The 24,259-nt window shown below is 41.0% G+C and overlaps 2 protein-coding genes across 2 annotated transcripts; both read right to left on the reverse strand.

Annotated features, from left to right (window-relative positions):
- Positions 1–304: 304 nt before the first annotated feature.
- On the reverse strand, positions 305–6,283 carry LOC139641113 (long-chain fatty acid transport protein 2-like). The gene is made up of 10 exons (XM_071515369.1): positions 5,824–6,283; positions 4,651–4,860; positions 4,415–4,570; positions 3,900–4,024; positions 3,595–3,789; positions 3,416–3,506; positions 2,435–2,633; positions 2,237–2,334; positions 1,330–1,460; positions 305–1,199 (listed from the first exon to the last, which is right to left on the reverse strand). Exons 1-10 carry the CDS (start codon positions 6,281–6,283, stop codon positions 1,023–1,025), a joined length of 1,842 nt encoding a protein of 613 aa, XP_071371470.1. The 3' UTR covers positions 305–1,022.
- Positions 6,284–7,322: 1,039 nt separating this feature from the next.
- cep152 (centrosomal protein 152) lies at positions 7,323–22,854 on the reverse strand. Its single transcript, XM_071515372.1, has 28 exons — positions 22,718–22,854; positions 22,435–22,552; positions 20,620–20,729; positions 20,426–20,492; positions 20,007–20,336; positions 19,378–19,540; positions 18,807–18,947; positions 18,214–18,353; positions 17,784–17,984; positions 17,525–17,672; positions 17,308–17,399; positions 17,027–17,190; positions 16,695–16,896; positions 16,173–16,277; positions 15,923–16,053; positions 15,319–15,447; positions 15,097–15,232; positions 14,364–14,549; positions 14,013–14,273; positions 13,679–13,810; positions 12,917–13,570; positions 12,588–12,663; positions 12,254–12,421; positions 12,076–12,160; positions 11,264–11,343; positions 10,519–10,675; positions 10,327–10,430; positions 7,323–10,198 (listed from the first exon to the last, which is right to left on the reverse strand). Exons 2-28 carry the CDS (start codon positions 22,519–22,521, stop codon positions 9,414–9,416), a joined length of 5,034 nt encoding a protein of 1,677 aa, XP_071371473.1. The 5' UTR covers positions 22,522–22,552; positions 22,718–22,854; the 3' UTR covers positions 7,323–9,413.
- Between the last annotated feature and the right edge of the window lie 1,405 nt (positions 22,855–24,259).

Consider the following 24,259-nt stretch of genomic DNA (forward strand, 5'->3'; position numbering starts at 1 on the left):
TATCATGAACACTTTTCTGTGCCTTTATGAGATACAGATGAATGTCAATGAAGATAAATGAAGAATATAGTTTCCTTTTCCACACCAACACTGCCACAAATACTGTCAGTATGTGATACCAAAACAAACCAGTCATATGTGATCATTGTACGTGAAATATTGCTTCCTGAACCGTTAAATAGAATGAGTAATAAAGTCATTTTTGTGTTTGTTTGTCAATCAAACACATTTAATCAATACATTAATCTTGCAAGGCAAAATCAACATTTATGATACATGTATGTATAAGTCATGCATGCTTAGGAGGACGATTTGTGCGTTGCATAGACACAGACACATATATATATATATATTGACACTTCTTATTAGAAGGAAGGTTTTCAATGTTACAAACATCTTGGAATTTGAGAAAGTAAGTTAATTGCTCTCATATTTTTATAATTTGTCCAATATAGAAAGGAATGCAGCACTCAGCATGAACACAACCGATCCTCTCTGGTTTCTACTGCCAGGTGTCACAGAGTCTTCTCCATTCATCCAAGTCTCAACACATGATGCTTAAAACAAAAATCCACCCAAAAACACTTTGACACTGTTAAAAAAAAAACAGCTATTGGCAATGTGCCTTGAATCATTTCTGGGACCCATTTTGTTGTTTGGTGTATTTTTCTTATTCCTGCGGGTAACTGGCCAAACAACGACATGACATCATATCAAGATATTTCCAGTGCAGCTACAATGGAATCTCATATTTTATTTTTAATAGGCGACTCTCACTTCATCTCGACTGGAAAAACTCACTCTCTTGCTCTTAAGAACGCAGGAAATCACCAAGTAGAAGTAGACGAGGCAGGTTGAGGGAATGTGGGTACAAAAAAAAAAAAAAAAAAATGACAACACTTCATCACAAAGTAACTCCTGGACCGGACTGAACATGATGAAATAAAACAGTGTAAGAATATCTGAGGGAGGATTTTTCCTTTAAGCTCTATAGGGAATTGAGTGGTTTAAGAAAAAAAACTTTAAATTTTGATCTTCCCTGATAAAACTGAACTGTATATATCCTGCGTAAGTGGGACGTAATTCCTTTCTCTTTCATCTAGAAAGTACAGTGGGTCCGTTATTTCATTTGGGTTGAATCCCTCTTCCACCAGCTTCACCTTCGTCGGCTTGAACGTTCCCGTAACTTCCAAGGAATTCTGTAACAAATAACAGGACATTTAATTATCAGGAGGAAGAAATCTGGGACATTTCAGGATCAATTAGTGATGTAAACGTCAAGAAGCTTTGTCTATATAAAACAACTAAATGCACTGGGAGTAAATGTACCTGAAGCCTTATGAAACGTGGCCTCGCATAGACCGGTAGACATTTTTCTACGTGCTTGAAAATGTCTTCGCAGTCAAACTTCTCTCCGTCTGTTAAAGTAACGGCAGCCATTCCAGCCCTCCCCTCTTGGCCTGGGGGAAAAAAAGTTGTTAAAATAAGAGGAATAGTGGCAGGAAAAGTTTGTGGACAGGTTCTGTAGATGTTTTTCTTTTTCTTTTTAAAGTAAAATACTCAATCATTACTTTACTTTAACGTCAATCCAGTCAAGCAGCTAAAAAGTTTAAGATGCTCTTCCTGATCTGATCTACATTGATCATGAGTCTTTCAGTTGTGGGGTTTCTCCAAGCTTATCTTCTTTTTCCATCTCAATAATAAGAAATTCTCAAAGCATATTTGCACTAACAAGTTACTCAATAATATTGTGACATATGGTGATCATTTTTGACTTGTTTACTTGCTCAGGGCCTCAGTGGGAAAATGCAAAATGCAAAATCAGGCCTCTGTTGAAAATCAATTTGTATTAATGTAATGTAATTGTTTTATTAATGTAATGTAATTGATTTAAACCATTTACTGTTTATAATCCATTTATTTTTTTAATCAATCTGTTTTATGTAAAGCACTTTGAGTTGCATTCTGTGTATGAATGATGCTATATAAATAAACGTATTATTAAACTTATTATTATTGTAACCATTAGATAATGTGATGTGAAAAAAACAAAAAACAAAATTGAAACAATTCTAGTCCAGAATTTGTCCGAGGCGTTATGAGACAGGTAAAAATTAATCTGATAGGTAATCTATTTCTGAAGCGGGGGTTATTTACTGTTTCCATTCACATACTTTCCTTTGCTGCTCCACTCATGAGGAAAAAAGAATGAAGACGAGATACGAGGTGAAATTACCTGGTACTTTAACTCCATACACATTGGCTTCTTTGATACAATCAGTCATGGTGATTATGTCAGACACTTCGTTTGTAGCCACATTCTCTCCTTTCCATCTGTTAACAAAGAGATCAAGAGCTTCAAGGCTATCTGCATTCAAGCTGCACTTTGACCAGTTTCAGGTGATTTGGTGACTGAAACACAAGATGAAATCACCTGAAAGTGTCTCCAATACGATCCTGAAAGTAGATGAAATTATCTTGGTCAACACGCAGCAGGTCTCCAGAGTTGAAGTACATGTCTCCTGTCTTGAAGACGTTGTGCAGCCTCTTCTTCTCAGTCTGCTGCAGGTCTCTTGCATAACCAGTGAATGGAGTCTTCAGTGTTATTTGACATACCAGAAGTCCAGGCTCGCCTGAGGGAAGCATGATGTTTTCATTAGGACAGGGACAGCAAACTCAAACTGATTCTCTAGTCACTTTGGTCAGAATATGTGTGTGTGTGTGTGTATGTGTGTGAGTGAGAGAGAGAGAGAGAGAGGTTGCACTACTTTGAAACACATATGAAGCCAATTCTTATACGGTGTAACAAACAGAAATACCTACAACATGCATGAATTTACATGGTGTTTCATGACATGCTGAAACATGTAAGAAGCAGGTCATGACAGAGGATTGGATCCATGTACCGCTCAAAAAACATTTTTTACAAAAATCAAATGTTCAACATACTTGTGTGCAAGCTGTATGGCATCTTCATTCAATACAAATACTGTATGTGTGAGCAGCATCTGGTGATTTTTTGACTGATAAGAGTGAAGTAATGTAGAGTGCACTGAACTATGCAGATTAAGGTGGACAAGAGACAAAAAAGTTATATTTAAAGGACTAACCCTAACCCTAAAACCTTCAAATGACATAGGATAACATTCATCAAATCATTTTAATTCATTATGTTCATAATATTATGACTTCAACCACTTGATAACAGTGAAAATAAAAACTGAGGCAAAAATATTCAGCATCTGTTTTTGACTGACATTCCTGTCTAAGTGTCACATTCTTGGATTATAAAATAAATACAGAAACATCGCACCCAAAACTGCTATATATGACACCTAAGAGATATATTTCCTCCAGTATCCATTTTAACGGTGCATGGAAATATCAAAGAGTATCCTAAAACCTGTTAACGTACCTTTGGCGGCCTCTATGCAGAAGCCTGATGAATCCCTCAGTGGCTGCTCCTTCTCTGGGTCATATTTGATCAGAGCATAAGGGAAAGCCTTCTGCAGGACGAAACAACGACAAAACATTGCTTTATATTTACCAAAAACAAGCTTTTCCTCATAATGTTGAATTAAAAGTGACTTTTACCTTGTGAAAAAAGTTAACTCTCCCAACAGCACCAATCTTTCCAGGATAATTTACCAAGCTTAGGTTCCCTTCTGTGGAGGCGTACAGCTCTTTGATTTGGACATTTCCAAACCTGCTCAAGAAATCTCTCCAAACGTCCGCTCTGATCCCGTTGCCGAGCGCAATCCTGACTTTGTGGCTTCGATCACTGTGTTTCTGTCAGAGAGAAATGGGAAGAAACATGTTAAACACACATCAATAAGTGCAATACTTTCATTTCTGGTAACCTTACAGGCTCATGGTGCCGTAAATGCAAGTCAGCATACCTTTGGTGTGTTGCAGAGATAACGCATAGTTTCACCGATGTACTGTATGACAGTGACATTGAACTTCCTGCAGTCGTTCCAGAAGTTAGACGCAGAAAATTTACTTTTCAAAGCAATTGTGATACCTAAAGACAAAGACGATAATTACATAAAACCTTCATCCTCAATGCTGTTAATACTTAGTTAACAGCATTAACACCAATATTAATAAACAAAATAAAACCAAAGGTGGAAGTAACTAATTACATTTACTCACGTTACTGTAATTGAGTAGCGTTTTGTGTACTTGTACTGTTTTGAGTATTTTTAAAGTCAGTAATTTTACTTTTGCTTAGGTATGTTTTTACTTAAGTATTGTAGCTACATTTTAAATCACATCCATTACAAAATACAAATCTTGTGGCTCTCCATAAGCATCAGAAACTGGATCATCGTAAATTGACAAATTGTGAAGCCATTCACAGTGAGAAGAGTAATCTGGCTTTACTTTGTGCACACTTTTTCATACCACATACCCCTTTCGATGGCTCCAGTGCATCCAATGAAGCCGGCGGTGTGATACAGCGGGAGGTTCACGTAGATGACATCACTGGACTTCACTCCTAACACAGACTGCAGGGACGACATGGCCCACAGTTTGAAGTGATTGACCACCGCCGCCTTCGGTAAACCTGAGGGACGGAAGACAGAACAACATAAGGCCTGCTGCTTCCTGTTAGTGAGGGATCTGGTAAACTAGCAGCTGAACTACCTGTGGTCCCTGATGTGTAGATGTAGACCACCGGACTCAGCAGGGTTAGCTGTGACCTGACGTCTCTCGGCAGAGGCTCGCTGGACGCTCGGCTGACTCTGTCTCTGAAGCTCTCCATGCCTGAAGTTTGGCATTTGTCAGCCAGGATGAAAACAGAGACGCTCTGCTGCTGCAGATCTGGCAGGATCTCTGCCACAGCGTCCTGTAATTCTGGGAAATGAAGCCAAATGAGTGTTTTTTTCTGCAACATAATTAAAAAATGATTGCTAATTATCTTTTTTTTTTAATTATTATTGTAGATGCTGACAATACTGACAACACTAATACAAGAAAACAAGACAATATTATCACATGTGGAAGAGACATAAAAACAAAACATGACAAGCTCAGTGAACATCATTTTGAGGAGGACTAGGTGTTATGGGTAAAGAGGTATCAGTATGAAGAGCTGGTAAATACCAAGGGTGGAAGTAACTAATTACATTTACTCAAGTTACAGTAATTGAGTAACTTTTTTGAGTACTTGTACTTTTGAGCATTTTTTAAACTGAGTAATTGTGCTTTTAGTTCAGTACATTTTTACTAAAGTATCGTACTTCACTACATTTTAAATCACATCCATTACAGAGTACAGATTTCCATAAGCTCTCTATAAGCAACAGAATCTGGACCAATGTAAACTGACAAATTGTGGAGCCATTCACAGTGAATAGTCAGTCAGCAAAGAAGAGACGAATAAAATGACTTTACTTTGTTTGTACACTATTTTGTAATTTCCTTTTTTTTTTAATTAAAAGATCTAGTTTGAACTTTTGTCCTCCCATGGCATGGGAAAGATCACATCTAACAACGTTCTCTTTATAAAAAGTAAATTAGTAACTTTTACACTGAGTACATTTTAAATTAGCTACTTTTTAACTTTTACCACTTTTTAACTTTAGAGGTTATGGAGTCAGCCTCCTGATATGAACGTGACAGCATGGAGATACTGAGTGAAGTTGAGTGTGTTATGCGCACCTACATAATGTGTATGTGAGCGGGTTAAATATGTATTTACGCATAACTATGCATCTATATGTTTATGTACTGTATGTGTGAGTGTGAATAGACTTGTAAGGGAGGGACTGTTAGTTAATTATTTATAATGACAACTGATAAAAACACAAACCATACCTTCAGCAGCAATCAGCACTTTCGCTCCACTGCAGCTGAAACAGTGCAATAAGCATCTGGACCTCATGTTGTAGTTGAGAAGAGCAGCGGAGCATCCGATCTTCACCAAGCCGAGCCACAGCCAGAGATAAACCGGCTCGTTCCCGAGGAAAAGTGCGACAGTATCTCCTTGTTTAACGAGGCCGCTGTGCAGCAGCACTCTCGCGACCTTGTTGCTCTGCTCATCGGTGTCCCGGTAGGAGAAAGTCTCGTCGTTGAAACGAATGAACGGCTTGTGCGGCTGCGTCTTCACCCAGTGTAAAAACCGGTCCAGGATAGTGAAGTTACTCTCTCTGTATTTAGAGAGACGGCGCCTTACTGTTAGTATCCTGATGATGTACTGGACATCTTGGAAAAAGTAAGGATAGCGAATTAAAAGTCCAAGCAGAAACACAGCACATACTACTATCCAGATCAGCATGTTTACCCGAGAAACGTTAAAATAGGTTTACATGCGTGTGAGTCACTATAAAGTCTGAGGTTTTTATATCAAGTGCTTCTGCAACTTGAAAGGTGGAAGAGTTAAGTGTTGAAGACATGGAGGAGGAGCAGCATAAGGGTCATATAACATTGCATAATGATTTTGCAGCTTTTTTTCTTTTTTCTAGTCCATTATTGTCACGTGTGAAAAGGGGGACTGGACCCAAACGCAAAACCGGCTCAGAGAACGGGGGTAACGAAAAAGGCTTTAATGATTAAACTAGGCAACATACAAAACTAACTAACTAAAACTAAACTAACTTTGTTCCAGTTCTTCTTTGCCGTTTTACTCTATGTACTTTGTTTTGAGAAGTGCAATATAAAGTTTATTACTATTTGTGTGTATCCCAGTATTTTACCACTATGGTTCCTTTGATCACCTTTGTCATGGATCTCTGAAGAGATGAGTGAATTAAAGGAAGAGGAAAAGGAAGAGAGGGAGTTTCTGTCCTTCACCAGCTGATGTTCTCTGAAAGCTTTTGTTACCTCCGCCAAGGAGGTTATGTTCTCAGTGCCGTTTGTTTGTTTGTTTGGCAGCAGGATTACGGACAAACTACTGGGCCGATTTTCATGAAACTTCGTGGAAGGGTGTAGCATGGGCCAAGGAAGAACCTGATAAATTTTGGAGCGGATCGCATCCGACTCACGAAATTTGCATATCATAGCAGACTGGGCTATTGGCCTTGGCGGAGGTCTGCGCTCTCCGAGTGCCCTTCTAGTTCAATATTCAATTGTAGTAACTGACTGAGGGTAGCTGGACCTGAAAGGATTATATTTGTATCAATAGACACTGATTAGTTCAGTCTCCAACATAGGCTACTTGTTGAGATGTAAAAATGATGTATGTGCCACAGAGATAACACAAGATAGAGTTTTATCTCTATGCTATGTGCTGTATGTTTATGCCTACAGGTTTAGCTGGTCAGGTTAAGGTCAGATAATCATGAGTCATCAGATTTAACAAAAGCAACTCCAAAAAATACGTAAAAAAAAGATTTATTTATCCTCTATGCACAGCATATCTCATTAAGTTGATATAAAATAATTTAAATTTAAATAAAACAAACAAAATCAATAGTATCTATTGATGGGGACGGGAGGCATAAAACACACAAACTGCAAACATCTGACAAAGAAGGATTTGCAATTAAAACAATGTGTAACACTTTACAGGAACATGGGTTGATCAGTCATCTTTCAAACACCGACATCAGACGCTCCAGGGATACACAAGCGTTTTTCAGATCCTCCTCTTGCATATACAGTATTTTAATAACCTAATCTAAAAATCCTACTGATCACAGTGAGAGAGAGAGAGAGAATACAGAGAGTAGAGAGACAACTCCTATATAAACCTGCATCTATCTAGTCACAGCGTGCTTACAGGCGTGGCCCATGAGCGTCACTCATTCATGGTGTTACAACTTAACAGTGTAGACCAGATTAAGTCCTCTATGAGCCACGACCTTTGACCTAAAACCATCCCCTTCAGGGTGTTACAAGTATGACCTCTATGCAAGTGAATGAACACACAAGAAAACACCTGAAAGCTCAAACTTCAGATCCCCGGGGCAGCTGATGTCAGCCTTCATGAGCTAAAACTGAGGTAAGCATGCAAAAATTGAAGGATGTTCGAATCAAGTGAAATATCACTATTAATTCATCGTTCATCCATTAAAAAGGAAACCATCCCCATTAAAAAAAAAGGAATTCATATAAAACCATTCCAATTATTTTTGACAGTTCAATCACTATTTGTGAACAAACGGCTGTCTTCTTTGAAATATAATCAACCAAGACACTAAATCTGTGACATCTATAAGAAACCTTTGATCTGGAATGAAAGAGTGTTTGACCGAATTTGAAAGTGAGCTTTGTTTCACAGTAATGTTCACTATTTTGCACCAGAAAATGTTAATATTCCTGGAAAAACTCCACAGAGTACAGGTATATTTTCTGGAAAGTTGTTCTCCAATTCATTCTGTCAATGAACTGGCTCCAAAAAGTGTCTAACTGAAATCTCAGTTTAAGAGTCTTGGGTCTCGTGTTTGTAGCTTTGAGAGAATTTTATATGTTTTCAAATCTAGACTGAACTGTCCAAAGCGGGCGGATTATCTGTTTTAATGCCAGGGCAAATTTGTGAAACCTCTCAGGGCAGGAATGTGCTGTAAGCCTGTAAGATCCACACTGAGCAGCACAAGTATTTGGACAGTAACATTATTTTGTTTTGGCTTCATGCTCCTGTTTCGGATGTGAACGACAGCATGGCAGTGGGACTAAAGGACAGCCTGCCAGCTTCAATTTGAGGGACTTTTCAGACATGGCTCTGTCACAGAAGCAGGTTTATTCAAAGCTGGACCCTTGTTTACTTATTTTAATCCAGATCATACTGCCTCACTGTAATTAAGAGCCAAGTTGAGTCACAACTAAATTTGTATGGATATGCTAAGATGGAAAAAGGCTGGAAAGAGTCCAGTGAAATCTCTGGGTTGCAGACATCTCAAAGTCAAAGCACAGCCACAATTTTTGGCTTAATTATTATCTTAATCCGTCACCCAGAAACAAGGGACTATGAACAACAGCTGGCTATAGTTTTTTTTTTTTTTTGTGGTTCACCCAATACGGCTGAAAATCCCCTCAAATTCAAGTTGATAGGCCGTGTTTTATCCTAGTTTAACCTCAACACTGTTACTGTGTCATATCACATTCAAAAATAATACTGAGGATTATCAGCCAAAATAAACAAGCATGTTTCTGTCCCAATAGTTACAAAACTCACTGTGAATGTTTTGGGTTTCAAATCTATATGAATGTTATGTCTGAAGGGACAGATCAGATAGCCTAGACCAGAACTGCGAAGTATGATATGTGGCGGTGTTTCAGATATACTAAGTATCAACAAATTTAAACGTAAACACACACACTGCAAGCAACTATGGAGGCAATAATTCTACTGCATGTAAACTTGATACATCATGTTAAAAGGCAATATAAGGCACCATATGGTCAGCTGTTTGAAATCGTCAGGTCTATACCAAGCGTGTCTGTTTCACCCCAGACTCTTCCTTCAGTCATTTCTGTTGGTAGAAAGGACTGTCAAAGCCGCTGTCCTGCTGGCAATGCCTCAACTCAGAGAACAGAGCCTTCGGACAAACTCGGTGCTGCTTCTCGCCTTCAGAGCCGGGGATGGGCTCTCTGTGCGTACTCATCATTGCACCGGGAAAGTTCGAGGTCTTGGTGTGAGGTGGCATCTTGGCAATCTCATTATAAACCGTCAAGTCAGAAATGTCCGGGGTGAGGCTCCCAAACTCTCCCAGGTCGCTGGCCGACGCAGCGCACAGAGAAAACGGCTTCACCGGTTCAACTTTCCTTCCCAAGTAGGAGTGTGTGGAGACGGGGAAGTCTGTGTTTGAGTCGCTACTCGACAAACTCCAGTCGCTCTGTCTCTCATCTCTGACAGGAGCTTCCTGGATGAGGAAGGGTTTGCTCTGTCGCTCCGAGTCGAGCCGATCGTCTGCTTTACCAGACTCGCCTCCCTGGAGGTACAGCTCTCTGCTCTTATTCCTCAGAGACACACTGATAAAATCCACCTGGGATGTCGGGGCCAACTGCCGGGACGGTTTGTAAGAGGGGAGGTGTGCTTGGGCTTTCAACCCCGCTTCCTCTGAGGCCTCCTGCTTCCCACACAGAGGAATGTCCTGGTGGGAAGCTTTACTCAAAGGTTTAGTCCTTGCTGCTGCGGGGACTTGATATTCTGAACCAGTGTGAGTCGTCTCCCTGTGTGTCCTCTCCTCCGGTCTGATCTCAGGTGCCTGAATTACTGTAGACGGGTTCTTAGTGAAACCTGCTTTTCTACCTGGAGTGTTGCCAGTGGACACAGCTGTCGACGGACCTGTCAATACAGAACATCAATCCACACCACTTGGAAAAAAGCATTAAACATCAGATTTTCATATTATACAAGTTCTGCATGACAGGACTCACCTGGTAAGCTGTGGTTCTTTCCAGATTTCCTTTTGACAGGCGTCTCCAGCACTTTGGCCATAGCTGCCAGTTTGCCAGCAGCATTCATTATTTTCTTTTCAGCCCTATGGAAGACAGGAGGGTCAATACACTTAGCCTTTGCGAACCATGATGAAACAAGCGAACAAGTTAAGGACAATTATGGCTCCTTGCCCTGTAGCCTGTCCTCCATCCTCCAGTAACTCCTGCAGGCAGGTCAGATAGTAGTGCCGCATCTTCCTGGCAGTGTCTTGCCTCTCCCTCTGCACCTCCACGCGGATCATCTCCGCTGCTCGCTCCTTACTCTCCTGGAGGTAACGCAGCATGTCTCCTGACACACAAACACAATCAGAAGCACCGTTATTCATCAGGTACGTTAAAAACATGCACAAGGAATTTGGCTTGGTGAGGTTTGGTGCAACTACATATAACAACAAATACACACTGTCCAGGACATCACATTTACTGCAGAAAGAGACAATGCAGGCCTACGTTGGGACACCAGACATAAAACTACACAAAAAACATTTAGTTGTTGATGTACAGGAGGCCAGGAGCAATTCTCCACACAATTCACACCACGTTTTATGAGCTTTATGAAAAGTATAACCACTTTAGGAAGCTAATCTGTCAGCAAACCTATCTGGTAATGACAGTTGTGGGATTTAATATTTCCTTTGATATTAATCATTTTACAGCATCTGATGTTATTTTGGGTGAGCACTTATGTAAAAACCTAGCTAGGATGTCAGAGGAAAGAAGGGTGCGTGAGAGCGGTTATGTCACTGGGTTATCAAGTAGACTCCTCCCATCACAGATGTTTCGGTCCACAACACCTCCACAAGGCTCAACAGCATCCCACACACAGAATATAATTTAATCCACAAAACCAGTTCATGAGAACAGCTTCATTACGAACCTCTGATCTTTTCCACAGTCGTCGTGTATTGCTGCTTCATCTCCTCAAGGCCCAACTGAAGATTTTGTTGATCAGAACTCCTGTAAGAAAGTCGAATGTAGGCCTCAGCTTGTTAGAATTCAGTACTACTACTATCACCAACACCAATATATTTCAGCTTAAAAAAAAACAAATTCAAAACAAACCCCAACTAAAAGCTTCTTTTTTTCTACAAATTTCATTGTTGGCTGAATCAGTGAATATCACAAGAACATACTGTACCAATTTCCAAAACCTCAACTATGAAACACCCACTGATCTAACCTACAGTTCCTACAGTGAATTTTGATTTTCAAAATTTCATTTAGTGCCTTTAAGATAATGCTTCAATTTCAGAACATAAAGCCTTGCTTCTTATTTGTTTTTTTCCCTTTAAAGCACTAAAGAAGAAAGCACCAGAATTTGGCCATATAAATCTTAGATATAATGACAAACCCTCAAGATTTTGGCTTTTTCAGCTTTCATCACCCATTTTAACTCAACATAACTATCCATTTCACTTAAAAGTTTACAACCCAACAAATCAAAAACTTTTAGAGCCTTTTAGAACACATTTAAATCACTTATACATTAAGTAATTGAGATACCATGTAAGAGTGGAAAATAAATAGCTTCAATCAAATAAATCAAAGGATAAACAAAGCGAGCAGTGGGGCAACAGTGTTCCAATGGGGGGTCTGTCATACTACAATTCTAGATTAAGGCTTAGTAAACATTATTTCAATACAAAAACAAATTTAATTAAATTAAAATTTAAAAAAATAAACACACACCCTGAGGCTTCTTTGGATCTCTTCAGTTCCTCTAGCTGCAGCAGGTGATCCTCCTTTGCCTTTCGTAAGCCGTCTTCATGCTCATCTACAATAAACAATATAGTTGTATCTGTTGGAGCAGGTTGAATAATTCAATTTCAACCATTTTGAAAAACATTTAAATAGATGCATTACATACCTTTGAGACGTTGCATGGCCGCCTTGTGCTCTCGGACGGTGCGCTGGAGCTGACGGCAGGCTTTCTCCAAGTGTCTCTGGAGGTCCTGGTTCTTCTTCTGCAGCTTGCCTACAGTCTCAGCGCACTGCTTTCCACAGCGGGCCTGCTCCCTCCTCTGGGACACAGAGCCTGGAAATAATGGACAATAATCTCACATAACTATTGATGGGCACCACATTTTAATCAAATGAGGTAATACTGCGTGTCATGTGGATTAAATATGCTGTTTTCAAAATGCCATGATTAGTGAAGAGACAATATGAGGAACAGCGGTGAATTCGATGATATTTCATACTTTGTATTTTGTCGATTTCTCTCTCATGGTGTTCCTGTGTTTCTTTCAACACACGGCTGAGCTTCTCCTCACTCATCTATGGGGGTAAAAACGCAGCCATGAAGGGAAGAGCAACTCACAATTATTAGACCACATCAGATAAATCATTACCATTGCTACACCCTGCAACATTTCATCACAGTAGTGCCTCTAGTGTTGTAAAATTCTGGCCTTGGCATTCAGGTGACCCAGTAACAGAGCACAGCCAGACCTGCTCACAGGACAATTATTAACAGATGAGAAGATCAGTTATCTCAGCTTTACACAACAGCTATTCAACAACAACTCACTTTCTTCCACTCCTTTTTGGCCTGGGATACTGCTTTGGTGATCATATCTTTGCAGGATGATTTGACAGTGTGTGTTATCGTGCCCTCTGAGGCGTTCCCACTGGCCCTCCTGGTTTCGTCAGTATTCTGCTGTTCTGTGTTGGGATCCCTGAGGAGTTGTGCCTGGAGCTCTGCCAGCCCAGTCTGAAGCTCCACTAGAAAATCCTCCCTGACCTGCCGTCTGTGTGCCTGCTCCTTCTCCGCCTGCTGACCTCTCCACTCCTCCTCTCTGGCCCTCAGAGCCTGCTGCAGCTCAGCCTCCGTCTGCAGGAGCAGCTCCTTCTTCTGGAGGTCGGCCTCCTCTCTGGCCTGCTGCAGAGCCTGCTCCAGCTTTTTGTGCTGTTCTTGCAACCTGGTGTGGTACGCCTGCTCACTGCGAACCTGGATGATGGAGATCTCCTGCTGTTTGTCCCGGTTCCAGGCTGCTCTAGCTCCAGCCAGCTCAGCTTTCAGCAGGGCAGCCTGCTCTCCCCTCACTTGCTCCAACTGGCTCTGGAGAGTTGCCACCTCTTCTTGGAGCTCCTCCACCCTCTGGGTTCCAGACCCTGGCTCCTCCAGCTGGCTCCTGTGCCTCTCCTGCCGCTGCTCTTCTGCCAGCCTCAGGGCCTGGGACACCTGACACATTCAGAGTTGGGGAAAACACACGATCAGAACAGTAAAACCCAATTTGAAGGTAGTCACACTAACTTCCACTTAACTTGCAAAGGTGAAAGCTTGTCATACCCGTTGTTGTATGCGTTTCTCCTGTAGCTCTTCCCACTTCACCTTCTCTCTTTGGAGAGTGTCTTGGTACTCTGGTAGTGAGGTCAAATCCTCAAGCCAGCGGTTGTAGGCTCTGGTTACTGCACCTTCAACCTGTAACAATCCCACATTTAAGTACACTACTGTACATGACCATTTCAAATACCATGAGGAGGGATGAATCCATAAATAAATCCATAAATATGCATGGGTATGTGATTTGATTCCAACTGGTTCCACCAAAAATAAAATGTACTCATGGCACAGTAAAGCACATTTGAATAACTGGCATATGTATTCTAAAAAGCCCACTAACCTGTTTGGCCATGTCCTCCAGGTGTTTCTCGTGAAGCTCTCTCTGCGCTTGTTTCCTGGCCTCCTCCACGGCCTTGCGTTTGACTTTGTCAGCTTCCAGCTGCAGCCACAGTTTCTGGGCAGTGAGCCTGGAGTCCAGCTCCTCAACCGTAATTGTCACACTGCTGGCCTCGCTCTCATCTGTCTGACAGGTTTCCTCAGCAGTCTCTGTGTGTTTATTTCTCCTTGCCTCCTCCAGCCGCTGGGCCCAGGTCCTCTCAATCTGCACAGAAGCAGTAACACATTTCAAGCCTGACCTGAAATCACCATGAGGGGGCTGAGGGAGCTGGGCATGGAATATACAGGATCATACCTTTTGCAATTCCTCCTTCCAAGTAGCCTTGGCTGAGGCTACCTGAGAGTTGACCTGGTGCTGGATCTCAGTCTCCTTCTCTTTGGACCAGAGAGCTTTGAGCTGGTTGAGCGAGGCCTGATGCTGCGCCTCCAGCTCAGTCCTCAGATTCTCCATGGCCGCACTGTTCTCCTCTCTCATCTTTTGCTGGGAACAAGAACTGATCAGTCAAAAGACATTCTCTCTCTACAGGTAATCCTTGTTGTACACAGGCAACTTCAGCTCTGTGAGAACTAGTTTTGTGAAAATGCAACATGCCATAGGAAATACCATCACAAAGTACATTAAAATGGTAATAGTTTGTCAAAAATTGGATAGCCAATGCTTTGAGTCCCAGCATACAAATTAATTACAAAGGTAACTACTAAAATAAAGGAAAAGGCTGAGTAAATGTTCTGATTATTTTAATATACAAAGTATATAAAGTGGGATGTGTTTTCCTCATATGTGGTTTAGGTTTACTCAACCCTGTGAGCAACCATGTGTGGACAAAGGGCAAATATCCATCAACACAGAACCATCTTGCAGTAAAGCCTATTGATCCTGAAGGTAATGCTCACTTCCAGGATGGCAATTCCTCCTTTTACATTGCAAAAGGATCCCTAAATGATTTGATGAGCATGAAAAAAAAAAGATTTCCAAATTTAACAGTTTTGTACACATTTGGATCTTATGGGATTATTTATGTGTATACCTCCTCTTCTCTCATTGAAGCTTCCTCCCTCACTCTGCCACGTTGGCTTTCTTCAAGCATGTCCTTCTCCTTGCAGACTGCTATGTAACACTCTTGCACAGCCATCATCTTATCATTGGCCTCAGACAGCTGGGTTCTGTGTAGAAAGTAGCAAGTACTGTAAATGAACTGCAAAGATTTCCAGACAACTAAGATTCTCAGTGACAGGTAATGGGGACTCACTGTAGCTCCTGGACCTGCTGCTGGTGCTGTGCAGTCAGCTGATCAACCTGAGCTTCGTGCTCCAGTATGAGCTCCGTTCTGACCCGACTCACCACGTCGTTCCTGTACTGCTGCTGAATCCGCTCGGATCTGAATAGAGAAACAGAAATTCAGTAGGTGTTGGGGTTTGACCAATATGGGTTTTTGAATACTGATACCGATATGTTTGGACTGAAGCTGCCAATAGCAGATATTTTGTGCTGATATTCAATATATTTTATATTTGACTGTTTTCATGGATTCAGGATTCAGTGTTTCTTACAGAATTTTTTCCTTGGCAGGATGGAAAAAACCTTTTATGCACGTGTGGTCAAGGAGGGACCTCCATCATACTGGAGGTGGATGACATTGACCGATATACAATATTTAACGAAATAGAAATTATGGTCCAATATATCGGCAAACCCTATATGTACATTATATATTGATATATTGGTCTAACCCTTGTAGGTGTTATATGAGCAATAGAGCAAGAAAATGAATTTCCAATTTTTCATTCCATTTTAGTGAACGAAGATAAAGGAAACAATGAATGTAATCTTCTTTCTCTCTTCCATGCTCTCACCTCTCAGCGGCCTCCTGCTTCTCCTGGTCCAACTCCTGGATCATCTCCCTCATCTTGGTGCACAGCTCTAAGTTGGCAGATCTCACCTTCTCCTCACTCTGCTTCAGCTCCTTGTTCTTCTTTTCTAGGGCCTGGAGTTAGGAGAGAAAAATAATCCTTCATGATTTAGTCAGAAAACAGTGCTGTACAGACAGAATATGATTATATTATCATTTAGGTTCAGTTAATTTGATGATAAACTACAACCAACCTCCACTTGTTCCTGTAAGTGTTGTTTATCTTCTTGTAGTTGCTTCAACTCTTTCTGAGATGCTCCAGTCAAGTCAAGATGCTTCACCTGGCTGTTCGCTCTTACCTGTGGAACACACTGATTTTTTATGATCATTGTCTGCATTAGGCTTATTTTGATCTCCTACTGTTATTTATGCATTTTCTTGTGTTTGTACAATACCATGTACCACAGTTTTGATGTCATTTGGTTTCTGCTGCCAAATTCACTTGTGTCTTTGTCTGCCTTTCTCTGTCCCTTTTTTCCTTTTCAGGTTAATAAGCCTCTTAGGGTTTCACTGTCTGACGGGCACAGTTTGCATTTCTTTTTCCAACCTTTTTTCAGTATTTTATCATTTGTACATGTAAATAAAGAAACCCAACTGACCAAACTACTTCAACCTAAACAACAGTGGACAATGTATACAACAGTATAGTGTTCCACGCCTTGCCCAGTAGTACAATATTAAACCCAGAGCCTGGTCTTGTAGGGGGCAGTCCTCACCGAGGAGCTGAGCTGGGCTTCATCCAGCTGGGTCTGCAGCTCGTCCACCTGGGCCTGAGAGTGCTGGAGCTCCTCCTGCAGCTGGCCGATCCTCTGCCTCTTCCCCTTCAGGCTGGCCAAGCAGCGCTGCATCTCCACTCTCAGCTCCCGCAGCGCCTCGTCCTTGGGCAGCTTGGGGTCCGACAGGTCAGCCAGCACAGTACTGACCACACAATGGGGGGAGAGAAAATGATGTGTGCTTATAATCAATTTGATATAGGCATCAACTTCAGTGCCACTTTTGATATTTGTTTATAGAGATGACAGTGATACTACTGCGTACAATTGCGTACCTGTGAAGCCTGCCATTTTTCCAGTTTGCTTTCTTTAATCCTAAATCCATACAGGATTCAGACAGCTGGTTGTCCCAGTCACCATTCAGGTCTAATGCTATGACACCATGTTTCACAGCTGATTCATACATCGTGATCTGCTCCTTCAAATCAGCCAGATCCTCCTTTAAAACATAAAACAAAAAGATAAAAAGGTTGATCAACTGAGATAAGTAGCTCTTTTTTGAGTAATAGCATTTTGAGGTGGCCCCATCCTGGGACAGAAAAATAAGAATGCAAACCTGTAAAACTTTGTTCATGTTTTCACTCAAGGCCTTGGCTGATTGAGCTTGCTGTAGTTTGATTTGCATCTGACTCATCTCCTGCACTGAACCTTGAGAGAACAGAGAACAGCAACAGAGAGGAAAGAGGTCAATCTGACTGCAGTCAACACTGTTTTGATAGAGCTAGTAGGGAACGGCATGTGGCGGCAGTTCACAAGCAAACCCCATCACTCACCTGTTTGCAGCAGCTTGGCACATTGTTGTTGACTCTCCTCCAGACGCTGAGTGAGGGCATTGATGACTCCAGCTCTCTCCAGTTGCTCTTCCTCTCTCTGGCGCTCCAGCTGCTTCACCTGCTCCCGTAACCTCTGGCCAACGTCAGTCTGCAAGCAACGAAATAACAACACACCCCCCGTTAACCCATACTCTTAACCTTTGTTGACACCTCAATCTTTTTCCCCATTAGTGCATCATATGACAGTGACATTTCTGACCTGTTCCTTCAGAGCCTGAGAGCTAGAGTCAAGCTTTTGCTCCAGTGTCAGCAGTGCAACCTCATGCTGCTCCCTCATAACGGTGACGTCTCGGTCGTGCTGCTCCCGCGCTCTGGACAGCGTGTCGGAGCGACACAGCTCCAACATCTGCTGCTTCATGCTGTCTACTGCAGCCTCTGCCACCCTCTGCTTCTTCATGTTCTGCAATCAAAACAAAACTAATGTCTCCACATCTCTTATCAAAAGCGCCTTCTAAATTTCATGAGTGCATTCATTTGGGTACTTAAAACTTAAAATACTTAAATTCAAACTCCCGATCCCAGCAATGCTATGCTCTACCCGCTGAAGCAGTGCTCTCCATAAGTGGTGCAACTTGTCTGTATTTTGCTTTTTAAAAAAAAGCATCAGTATCTAGGAACACAAAACTTACCTCGTGGTCTCTTTCAGTCAGTGCCTGTACTTGCTGCTCCAGTGACTTCACTTTATTTTGCATTTGAACCTCTCTCTCCTTGGCCTCTTCAATCAATCGGCTTGACTCCTTAAGACTTACTGCTAGGCCATCTTTTTCATCTATTGGCAATAAAAACATGACAAACATGTTCCCGGGGACTACAGCATGTGCAGTTATAAAAGACTCCACCACAATTGTTGTATAGATTGCAAAATGATGTTCTAAAAATGTTCTTGAAAAATGGAGGGGAAAAAAAGTAGTCTCCAAAAGAGTGCTTGAAAGTGTAAGAGACCCTCATAAGTCTTAAAAGGCTTTGAGTAAGTGATTCATGGCTTATTACTCTTAAGTACAAGTAAATTTGTTATTGCCCCACAAGTTTGTATTTCAGCTTTTGAATGCAGCATAGGAAAAGAGAACAACAAATCATAATATGTAGCGGTATTAAACTGCAAATATAAGATATCACAAATCAGTAGAATCACATTATTATTTTATCATGGACCAAGTATCGTAATAAAGCGCGTGGCAATTCCCACCCCCCATTTTGCAAGTACAAACTTGGCAAAACATACCTTTGACGATTGCAAACTGATGCTCAATGTATCTCATATTGCGCCTTGAATCCTCCAGTTTTCGCTCCAAGTCTTCAATTTGCCTCTGTTGAGCCTTGTTTAAAATCTGTAGCTGGGCAAGCTGCTCCCCATCAGCAGTATCTGAAACACAGCATAAAAATTAAATTCTCATCAATATAAAGGCTGAATCAATCACTTGTTGTTTTTAACCCTTATTTAACCACAAGACATTCTCATTTACAGCAATGACTTGAGGCAGGAAAGTGGGGGGTTAGACAATTAAACTAACAACACAGTGGGTAGTACAACCAAAGTTTTGTACTGTAACTCAACTAGAGCAGTTGAGAGTTCAGTGCCTTGCTCAAGGTCACTTTGACAGTAGTTGTTGAGAGAGAAAGAGCCCTTTTTGTTCAATTTTGTTCTGCTTGGACAGATTTGCCCAGCCAGTTCAGGGATTGATTTTCAAGTCACAAGCTCACTTTTCTAGCCATTAGGTTACAGTGATTTTCATGTCACTGTACTCTACTAGTGCTATTAATCTAAACAACAAAATCAATACTGTGAGACTCACTCTGTGCCGAGTCAAGGAATTCTCTCTGCAGATGGTCAAAGTGACCTTCTTGGTGAGCGGCCTGTGAATTAAACATCTTGGGCTGGCAGGCAGGTTGGTGAGGGTTAAAGCCGACCTTGTACTGATCCACCCTTCTGTCCCCGGATCCAGCATAGTCGAAATTCTGAAGATCAAAACATGACGAGAGACACAGAATGTTTGAAACAGAAATACGATTGTACCGATTTACTGTGGCACCCTGAGGAAGGCTATGTACGTACGTGCTGCAACACATCAGTGCTTTTTAAACATTTTTAACAAGTGTATGTTATGCATTCGCCACTAAATAATAAAGGCTTTCTACTTTTTGTATGGGAAGAATGCCTTGGACATATTTTTTCTGCAGAAGTACAGTTGTGTTTTATAACTCAAGAATAAACCCACTCAATGTCTCTCATTTAAGCTACTATATAATTATGACGCATTTACATTGTCAGATAACACAATGTGCATTTGTAATTATAGACTTATTAACAGACAAGAGCAACATTTAAAGCTATGAACCATCAAATCCAATCACAATCTTAGAAAAGTATGGCTTTTTTGATAGTCTGCAATTCAAAATAGGCTAAACCTTAAACTCCACTCACTTGAAAATGCTTTCTAGTGTTGTTCTGCTCCCCGTAGGTCTGCTTGTCCCTTCGTCCTCCCTCTCTGTCATATTCCACAGGGTTATTAGCGCCTTGTGGGTAGGGTTTAGACTCATACTCGTCTGTGGAGAAATCGTTGGCCTCTGTAGACTTTTCTGTGCCCATGCTGGTGTATGTATAGTCTCCTTGGTTGAACTGAGACTGCTGGTTCCAGGTGTGAGGCAGTGGTTGATTCTGAGGGTGACTTGCATGGCCATTGATCTGAACAGCTCCATCCTCATAAGCATACTCATCATGATCAGGGCCTTGACCATAGTCAGCTTCATAATTCTTCAAAAAAGACATTGACAGCAAATTTAATTAAATACCGATAAGGCCCAGAAAATAAATGTACCAATAAAAAGAAACCAACACTCTACCTCTTCATGGGAGGCAGGTCTTGGATGATCCGACCATTCACATTGCTGAGTCCATGTGGACTGAGGGCTGAATAGACAAAAAAAACATAATTTTACAATCCAACAATTATTGTACATATGAATTTTTCTTTATTGCATCCAGAGTTTGAGAAGCTGAAATTGCTAATGTCCCAGCAATAAAATGTGTATGTTACCTCTTGCCGGTGTTTTTATTGCTGCAGGTAGAGTACTCCAGCTCTGGGGAGGAGGAGTCCATGCTATCTTCCAGCATGTCATCGGGCAAGTCTGTGAGCAGTTTGTGCAGCTGCAGAAAAATAGCACATGGAAATGACTCACCCAGGTTGCTCCGCAACCGAGTTATACAGTGATACAGAAAAAAACCACAGTGCAAAGAAGCAATCAACCATAGCATGAAAGACAGAATCTCTCAGGCGGTAAATTTGTAGGTTTTCATTCCAAAGAGCTACATATCCATTTTGAGAAAACCTTGTTACGTGAAATTCATCACTCAGTATTTTAAACTTTCATGTGAGCAATTATTTTGTAAGAGTTGGTGTCACCCTTTTTCACAAATCATGGATATCTCATTTTGGAATAAAACTTCACTTATAAAAAAGTATGCTGATCATCCTTTTCATTAACACTATCAAATAAACACATGAAAACTGAGAAACAAAACACTGACAGACAACCATGACTTGTTTACGAGAAACCTTAGCTCTTTTCATGACACAAAACAACAAGGCAAACTCTCCTCTCTGTCAGCAGCAGACTGAACAGGCTTGCCCTCACAACCAGCAGTGAGTGATGGAACAAGCAGAGCCAGCTGGACTTACTTCCCACAAGGACTGTTGAATATTCCTCACATCCTCCACTGTGTCCACGACCGAAGGACCCATATTCCACTTAGGTATTTAACTTAAAGATTGAAGAGGCAACTGCGCTTCAACTGCCAAGCCACATGATAACCTTCCAGCCTAATCTAATACACAGAAGACCTTCTGTGTGAAACATCCGAAACGTGTCTGGCATGTTGTCGGCTCCCTGTGGTATCGCTGTGTTTTGGTCCCAAAGAACTCCATTGTTTAGACAAAACATATAGGATGGTTAACTGGAGCAGAAACATTCTAATTACCGGTGACAAACATTTTCCACTTGACCAACTTTTGAATACTACATCGCCTACATCAAATAATTTTCCATTTCAGCCTTAATATTTTTCCAAAGTCGTGTTTTTCAGAATGTTGCAATCCACTGAAAATACCTTCAATCACAGTATATCTACATGCTAACTCTACTCAAGAACAACTGGGACCCAGCTTAGAAATTAGGTAACCTAAATAAGAGAAAGTAGAGAAAACAGAGGGCAAAGCTAGTTTCAGTGTGACACACCTGGAAGGAGGCCTTTCCCCTGAGCCAATAATAGCTCAGGTTCATGGTGCAACAGATTGTTGAGGCGTGAGTAACACAGCATGCTTGTATAGCAGTGGAGCAGGCTGTGCTTTTGAAATGCAAACACTTAAATGCTTCCCTAAACAGACAACTGCAATATCCACTCAGAGCAACATATAGGTACCTGAATACTTTCATTATCAATTGTTGTTCAACTTTAAGAGCTGAAAGCTTAAAAGGACATACGAATGGTATATAAAAATGCAACATGAACTATGGGATGAAATATAAATAACGGGTGAGCACACGATCTGAACACTGAGGTAGAGACAATAATGCCTTCAGTATTGAATTGCATACAAGAGGCCTAACTCATTTACCCAGCCAGTGAAAGAAGTACAAAGCACTGCTTCATTCACAATTTTAGCATGTCATAGACAACTTTGCAGAATAAATGCATGTTTGGATAGATGTACGATCAAACAAAGCAATGGACCTCAAGCAACTCGAACACCTATAACAAAGTCTAACATTGGCAGCAGACAAGTGACAAACACAACCGCAACACATATCATAATCACGTTACAATGCTATAACTGTTATGCATGTTCCTGCACCTCTTGCTCTCTTGCATAGTCCTCCTGGTCGTATTCTTCCTCATCATGTTGTGTTTGAAGAGCAGCACTATCAAAATCGATAGACATGATGATGCAGAGCTTGTCGGTGCGAGGTGTGCTGAGAAAAAGAAGCAAAACAAACTTTATTTAAGGGACATATCACAACAATCAGGAACTATAGTAGTTAAATTCAACGTATATTGGATGATTAACTAGCTAGCGTTAGCTAATAAGAGTTGTTTTTTCGGTTTCGATATCAACCAACACCAAAACAGACACGTACCTGGCTAAAACAAGACAGAACTTTCCTTTGCTGGAGTGAAAATTCGTTGTTTTCGGTAGTTATGTTTGCTAACTGTTAAGTTTGATTACTGTTTACGTTACGAACCAGTAGCTAGCTAAGTTAGCTAGCTAGCTGACGCCTTAGTAACAATAACAAACCGGACAACCATATAAAAAACGACCTGGCCATGCTTCAAAGAAACGGTACACCAAATGAGCTTGGTCAAAAATGTAGAATAGCCAGCAAACCAGTTAACGTTAGCTTGCGTGCTAACTAGCCGACCTGTAAACTTTGTAAGCTAAAAGCTAGCCGGCTAGCTGTTAGACGTCCGCTTTAAGAGCAGCAGACTCGCCCCCTTTGAAAAGTCGCGCGCATCAGCAGCGCCAAAGCTCTCCGGTCCTTATTGGCAGTTTGTGCCACAGACTGCTGCTGCGCTCCCACCATACACACACACACACCATACACACACACCACACACACACCATACAACACCACACAGTATATCACCGGTACTCTCATACAACGCTTTAATGTGACTTTACAGTAACACAACATTTGTATATGAGCTTATCGATGTCCACACTTGTTGCCAGTATATTTAACAAGCATTAAAAGACAAACTGAAAGGAGAAAGGGTATTTACAAATCCAGTATGGATAATACTGCAGAAGTAAACAAGCATGGCTTTTAGCACAACGCTCATTAGTCCCCTTCTGATCACAAAATCGATTGTTTTTGGCCGTGATGTTTAAAAATAAATCACGGCAAACAGTATCACATTTTGTCGCATGACTCCTGAATGGTAGACAGTATCATTTGGCATCTTGATGGTGCATTCATTCTGAGGGTGTCAAAACATCACTTTTCTAACAAACAAATGATTAATCTGGCCAAATGTCAACAAACATAGAAGCAGATTCAGAGCATAATGTCAGAAAAAGTGAATGATATAGGTGCATGCTTGCAACAACGTCTGGGCCATTTTATTGAACTTAATCCACTTTATTTTGTAGTTGTTTTTTTTTTTTTTTTTTTTTTTTTTTTTTTTAGCAAATGCAGTCAGATATTCTCTTGGCATCATGGGTAGGTTCAGGTCAAAACAGAGCAGAACTCGGGTATCAGAGGCATTTTTTGTCTGATCTTTTGTTTCCACCTTGTGGTGAGATAGTAACATGGCAGTTGTATGCAGTGGTCTGTATAATTGGTGCATTATCCTGAGTAAAGGGCTCCTTGACTTTGGATTGGCCAATAACAAACTCAGACTGCACTAAATTATTTTCAACACAATGATAAAGAAGATCTTTACTATTTGTTTGCTCGCTGAAAGCGGGAAGGTGTGTTAGAAGAGCTCCAGTTACACACACACACACACACACACACACACACACACACACACACACACACACAGAGAGAGAGAGAGAGAGAGAGAGCACCTTTATGGAGAACCAAAACACCAAAATTGAAATTCAAAAACGCAAAAAATGTTTGAAAAAGGAAAATTAATCTAAATTGTTAAATTCAAAAGTAAAAATGTATAGTTGT

This window comes from Centroberyx affinis, unplaced genomic scaffold (genome assembly GCF_046629955.1).
Source record: "Centroberyx affinis isolate AG114_WGS23_722 - 3 ecotype Tasmania unplaced genomic scaffold, CSIRO-AGI_Caff_v1 ptg000347l_1, whole genome shotgun sequence".
NCBI classification, from domain to species: domain Eukaryota; kingdom Metazoa; phylum Chordata; class Actinopteri; order Beryciformes; family Berycidae; genus Centroberyx; species Centroberyx affinis.